This window comes from Lutra lutra, chromosome 13 (assembly GCF_902655055.1).
Source record: "Lutra lutra chromosome 13, mLutLut1.2, whole genome shotgun sequence".
NCBI classification, from domain to species: Eukaryota; Metazoa; Chordata; class Mammalia; order Carnivora; family Mustelidae; genus Lutra; species Lutra lutra.
The window spans coordinates 40,516,271-40,523,218 of NC_062290.1; the positions used below are offsets into that span (position 1 = coordinate 40,516,271).

At 40.9% G+C, this 6,948-nt stretch overlaps 1 protein-coding gene across 1 annotated transcript; it reads left to right on the top strand.

Annotated features, from left to right (window-relative positions):
• The first annotated feature begins 1,632 nt into the window (after window positions 1-1,632).
• Window positions 1,633-2,939, top strand: LOC125083917 (phosphate carrier protein, mitochondrial-like). Its single transcript, XM_047700927.1, is given in 2 exon segments — window positions 1,633-2,024; window positions 2,026-2,939. Coding segments are annotated over 2 exon segments (1,089 nt in total). The 5' UTR covers window positions 1,633-1,658; the 3' UTR covers window positions 2,749-2,939.
• The last annotated feature ends 4,009 nt before the right edge of the window (window positions 2,940-6,948 follow it).

Consider the following 6,948-nt stretch of genomic DNA (forward strand, 5'->3'; position numbering starts at 1 on the left):
TCTTATTATTCCCTTAACCCTCATTCTGTGTCATCTGTAAGACAGGGATAAGATCTATTTCATAAGGTAGGATTATATAAAATGGTGAAAAAGCATTTATAGGGTGACTGACAAAAAACACTCAGTAAATGGTAGGTATAATGATTATTGTTTTAGTTTGTTGTTATTGTTTTCTCCCTATATATATATTTTAAGATTTTATTTATTTATTCAAGAGAGAGGGTGAACACAAAGGGGGAGCGGTGGGGTAGCCAGGGGGAGAAGCAGACTCCCCTGCTGAGCAGGGAGCCAGATGCTGGGCCCCATCCCAAGACTGCAGAATCAGGACCTGAATCAAAGGCAGCCGCTTAACCGACTGAGCCACCCAGGTGCTCCTCTCCCTATATTTTAAAGCAGCATTTGGGGGCACCTGGGTGGCTCAGTGGGTTAAAGCCTCTGCCTTCAGCTAAGGTCATGATCCCAGGGTCCTGGGATCGAGCCCCACATCGGGCTCTCTGCTCCGCAGGGAGCCTGCTTCCTCCTCCTCTCTCTCTCTCTGCCTGCCTCTCTGCCCACTTGTGATCTCTGTCTGTCAAATAAATAAATAAAATCTTTAAAAAAAAAATAAAGCAGCATTTGGCCATTTTAAATTCCCTTCCTAAGGAATTTTGAAAGATTTAAAGGGAGAAGCACCCTGAAGACAGTTTTTGTTGTTGGTGGTGGTGGTGGTGGGTTTTTTGTGTGCATTTGTTTGTTTGTTTGTTTGCCTTTTGTAAAGTCTAAACCCATTCAAGAAATCATTGCGGCATCCTGATGAAGAAGGCAGGAGGGAGATTGCTCTTTAGAAGCTGTAACCTGCCAAAGGAGATTCTGCAAAGTCCTAAGAGCTGTGTGTCCTGATCTTGAGGGTCTCTGACTCAGGAAACAGAAAGAGTTATCTGTTCCAAATGGGGAGGGGACATCTTGGCCATCCGGACTTTCTTTTATGACCCTATTCATGACAGAATAATACGTCTTGATTTAAAAACCTGAATATCATTCAAATACTGATTCCAAGGACAGCAGAGCAGAAGGGGTTGTTGAAGAACTGGGTTTGAGTTCTGCACCTTTAGTGGCTGACTTGGTGACTTTGGGTTCCCACAGGTGGACATAGGATCATAGTCACTGAAAATGAGGTATTCTGCAGGGGCTAGTGGTTGGCCATTCTCCCAGTCACATCAGCTCAGATAGCTACCTCCATTTCTTCCTGTCCAGAAGCAAAGAGCTAAGAAATCTTGGATGAAGACTAACCAGAGCTATGTGGCCCTGAGCATGTTACTTAACATCCTTGCTTTTCCCTTGGAAATGAGGTTGAGTATGCTCATCTTTCCGTGGGTTAAGGGTCTGGCTCTTGATTTCGGCTCACGTCACATCTTTGGGTCCTGGAATGGAGTCCTACCTTGGGCTCCGTGCTCAGAAGGGAGTCAGCCTGAGGATTTCTCTTCCTCTCCCATTACTCCCATTCCTTTTCTCTCTCTCTCTCTCTCTCAAATCAATCAATCAGTTGTGTGTTTGTTTGTTTGTTTGTTTAAAGAATGCTCAGCTCTCTGGAGACACAAGGTTTAAAATAGATGACAACTCCTCTGTGAGCCGCAGCCTTTTCAAGGGAGCGGTTGTGTGTTCACCATCTTAGAAAGAAGATGTTCTCGTCCGTGGCGCATCTGGCGCGGGCGAACCCCTTCAACGCGCCCCACCAGCAGCTGATACACGATGGCCTCACAGGCCACCACAGCAGCCCCGCGGGGCCTCCGGGCCCGCCCCGACATTCCTGCAATCTGGCAGCAGCCGCTGTGGAAGAGTACAGTTGCGAATATGGCTCCATGAAGTTTTATGCACTGTGTGGCTTTGGTGGGGTCTTAAGTTGTGGTCTGACACACACTGCCGTCGTTCCTCTGGATTTAGTGAAATGCCGAATGCAGGTGGACCCCCAGAAGTACAAGGGCATATTTAATGGATTCTCAGTTACACTTAAAGAGGATGGCGTTCGTGGTTTGGCTAAAGGATGGTTTGGCTCCAACTTTCATTGGCTACTCTATGCAGGGGCTCTGCAAGTTTGGCTTTTATGAAGTTTTCAAAGTCTTGTATAGCAACACGCTTGGGGAGGAGAATGCCTATCTCTGGTGCACATCACTATATTTGGCTGCTTCTGCCAGTGCTGAATTCTTTGCTGACATTGCCCTGGCTCCTATGGAAGCTGCTAAGGTACGAATTCAAACCCAGCCAGGTTATGCCAACACTTTGAGGGATGCAGCTCCCAAAATGTATAAGGAAGAAGGCTTAAAAGCATTCTACAAGGGCGTTGCTCCTCTCTGGATGAGACAGATACCATACACCATGATGAAGTTTGCCTGCTTTGAACGTACTGTTGAAGCATTGTACAAGTTTGTGGTTCCCAAGCCCCGAAGTGAATGTACAAAGGCAGAGCTGCTGGTTGTAACATTTGTGGCAGGTTACATAGCTGGAGTGTTCTGTGCAATTGTTTCTCACCCCGCTGATTCTGTGGTATCTGTGTTGAATAAGGAGAAAGGTAGCAGTGCTTCTCAAGTCCTTCAGAGACTTGGATTTAAAGGTGTATGGAAGGGACTCTTTGCCCGTATCATCATGATTGGCACTCTGACTGCACTACAGTGGTTCATCTATGACTCCGTGAAGGTCTACTTCAGGCTCCCTCGTCCTTCTCCACCTGAAATGCCAGAGTCTCTGAAGAAGAAGCTTGGGTTAACTCAGTAGAATGATCAAAGCAAATATGGACTGAATCTGCTTGTTGATCAGTGTTGAGGAAAGTGCAAGAGGAACTTTTATATATTTGACAGTGTAGGAAATTGTCTATTCCTGGTATAATTACTGTAGTACTCCTGCCTAAGGCGAGAGTTTCAGACCCACTGTTGAAATAAACCCAACTGTTCATGAAAAAAAAAAAATAGATGACAACTTTAATGTGTTTTTCAGTGGTAAAATCCTTACAAAAATGTAGTGAGGTTTGTGTCTTTCTTGCTGTATTCAAGGTGCTGGATGAGAATAACTCATTTTTCAACTCACTCATTCAATCCATAGACGTTAAATTATTACTATGCTGTTCTATCTCTGGATTTAAGCACAAAGGGAAAGTGGGGCTTTAACCAAATCATGAGTTTTCTTTCTCCAAAACATAGTGATCAAATTCAATGAATTAAACTGAATCATTCTCATCTATGTCCAGGCCTATGAGTAAACAGTCAGTATGATTTGATCCTGTTGAGAATCAGGTTTCTAATAGAAGTCAAATGGAAACATTAGATTAAGTCATAGTTGTACCTTTACTATCAACTTAAAAGGTCTTAGTCTTAATAATTCTGAAAACATTTCCCTCAAGCACTCCATTTTTGACAGTCTTTTACTGATTTGTTTTTCTCAAAATCATCTAATACTATATTTTACAAAGCGTTTCCCTTAGAACTCTTGTGCTGAAGAAATGTTCTAAGAAAGCATGTGAAGAATAAACAAAAGCTTTTTCTCATCATGTTTGGTATATGTTGAGTAAACAAGTTCACTTCATTTTCTATATTATAGCACAATTTGGGAACTTGAACATCTTACCATGCAATGTGGCTTTTAAGAGGAAGATGCACTATGTAGCATTTCCCCAATTTTTTTTTATCGGGGTAATATTTGTTTCAAAGAGCATCTCCTGAAAACACAACGAGACACACTGTGGAAAACTCTGGCAGGGACCTAAACATCTTTTTTTAAAAATCTGAATTCTTACGTTCAAGACAAGTATAACTTCCGGACCTAGACGTCAGATGGACCAATACATCAAATGCTATCTGCTAGAGCCAACTTGAAGACTTGAAAGAAATAGTAAGTTTCTATCCCGACAAAGGGGAGCCATCTGAAGAGAGTCAAATGTTCACATTCTTTATTTTTTAATATATGGAAGTGATAGGTTCTCAATGTGGAAAATTTGGGAAAAAATAGCATGAAGAAAATAAAAACTCCCTGTCCCTCAACTACTCAACTGGTTGGTGCTATCCCCTCTCAGTTTTTTTTCCTCCTTGATAAGTATGGACACATACATCTTTTGTATATTTTATATATATAACTTTCTGAATGTTTTCCCATTTTATTTGAGCTCATTTGGGTTCCCCTTTCTTATTAAAAATCTTTGAAATCAAAGTTTATAATGGTTGCAAAATATTCCGTCATATGGATGCACCATAATTCCTGTTGTTGGACATTTGGGCCATTTCTAATTTTTCACTATTATAAATAGAGCTGTTGTGAATATCCCTGCATATAAATCTTTGTCTGTATCTGTTTATTTCCTTAGGATGGGTTCCTAGAAGTGGAATTATTGTGTCTAATGGCATGAATTTTTTTCAAGGCTCCTTATACACTAAACCCTAATAGCTTGCCAGAATATTTTTATCAATCTCTACTCCAATAACTCATGAAAGTGGACAGTGCAATAATGACAGTGGTCATTTAGGCATCTCTGAGTAAAAGTATCTAAAGGAATTCTTTACCCTGAATTTTATGAAGATAAGGAACTTATCCACAATTACTATATTCAAACAGTGTATTAAAATTCTGATCATTTTTTATCCTATATAAATGTGTATATAATATCAACTTGCAGTTCTATCACATAAGTTGTTAGTAATCTCCAAGTAATAAAGATGAGTCGCTAGTTTTAATTCTGACATTTCTTATCTTGGCCCCATTAAACTCTTTTCTCCAATAAACTGCTCAAAACTGGAGTTTCACATTCCTGCTTTGAGGTTATCATTACTAACTTTTCATTTTTATTTATACATTTGAAGTGAAATTGAAAATACAGTCTTTCTTTCAATTAGCTATCAGTTTTGAATTGCCATTATCTCCTGTGCTCACTTCCCTGAACTTTCTGCTGTTCCTCGAGCTCAATTTGGTTCTCTTTTCCCAGAAATTCTTTCTCCATTTATGTATTCATTCGTTCTCTTATTTTACTTAGATCTCTGTTCAAATATCACCTCTGAAAGTGTATACTTCCTGCTCTCCTCTCTCTTCACAAGACTTAAATTTTTCCTAATAACTATTATTATTTGACTTCATGTTATTGATTTTTATTTATATTTGTGTATTGCTCTTTCCCTTTTCCCAACAAGAATGAAAACTTCATGAGGGCAAGAACTTAACCCACTACTTTTTCTACTACATTAGCCCTAACATGCCCAGAGTGTATCATAGAAACTCAATAAATATTTGATGAATGAATATAAGACATTTTCCTATATCCAACTTCCTTGGACCATTTGCTAATGAAAACATCTGTGTGGTTGCCTAGCCATAGCCGTCTCTAAGTCCACATTCTATGCCTGCCTTCTTCCTGGACCACATATTTTTTTTCTTGTGGGATCAGAGATTTTAGTCACAGGCTAAGCTGAAAGTAGGAGCACTTAGACACCATTTAATGAGAAGAGTCATTTCCTGCTTAACATCTAATCTGCAAATTGATCTCCCACTGAGCAGAAATATGAACACTAGAAGTATTCAACACTTTTACATCTGCCTGAGCTCAGGGGTCCTCTAATTTAGTTAAACCTAATATCACGAGGCTGGACCAGGAACTAGCTCTAGAACAGTTCTACAGTGAGGTATGCTGAGAAGGCATGCAGGTCTGGGGAGCTGGTATGGGTAATATTTATTTTATTTATAATATTTCTCTATTTATTTCTCAGTGTTCTTGGTGCTTTCAAGTTCTTTTTACTTCTCTCTCTTTATCTCTCTTAATCTCAAGGAGTGTTCTCCTATTTCCACGTTGGTTTGAAACTGACATTCAACTGGCCCCCTTGTTCATGATTAAAGACTGAGGAAATGTGGCCATAGAAATGGTGTAGGGGGGGCGCCTGGTTGGCTCAGTGGGTTAAGCCTCTGCCTTCGGCTCAGGTCATGATCCCAGGGTCCTGGGATCGAGCCCCACATCAGGCTCTCTGCTCAGCAGGGAGCCTCCTTCCTCCTCTCTCTGCCTGCCTCTCTGCCTACTTGTGATCTCTGTCTGTCAAATGAATAAATAAAATCTTTAAAAAAAAAAAAAAAGAAATGGTGTAGGGTTGAACTTATGAGTTCCCATTTCATTGCCTGTACCTGGGAAGCTGATAAAAATCACTTAAATCTTCGAGCCTTAGTTACTTCCTCAGAAGATGAGAAATTGGACTAGGTGATCTCTTGAGTTCCTATCATTCAAATATTCCAAAATTATGAGCCATGGCAAAGCTTCCTAAGTGTTTCCCATGGAATTATGAACCCCACAAATTTCCCTAGACATCATAGGGATCCAAAAAGTTTTAATGGACCAGCGCAACTAAGTCAGAGAAAGTCAGAGCACCATAACCCTGAAGAAATGCGGATTATAGGCACCTGGGTGGCTCAGTCACTGGGCGTCTGCCTTCAGGTCAGGTCATAGATCCCAGGGTCCAAGGATCAAGTCCCCATGGGGCTCTCTGCTCAGCGGGGAGCCTGCCTCTCCCTCTCCAGCTCCCCTGTGCTTGTGTTCCTTCTCTTGCTCTCTCTCTGTCATAAATAAAATAAAATTAAAAAAAAAAAAGAAATACAGATTACACGTGAGCTTATCAAGTGATGATCTATAACTATGTCATCTCTCCATCTTGTTTACTCACTTAAGATTCTTTTTTTTTTTTTAAAGATTTTATTTATTTATTTGACAGACAGAGATCACAAGCAGGCAGAGAGGCAGGCAGAGAGAGAGGAGGAAGCAGGCTCCCTGCTGAGCAGAGAGCCCGATGCGGGGCTCGACCCCAGGACCCTGAGATCATGACCTGAGCCAAAGGCAGCGGCTTAACCCACTGAGCCACCCAGGCGCCCCATCACTTAAGATTCTTAATCTTTTGTATTTTTCCTGGAAAGAAGTAGCACTGTTTCCTTGATCATTTTACTTTTTCTTTTCTTTAC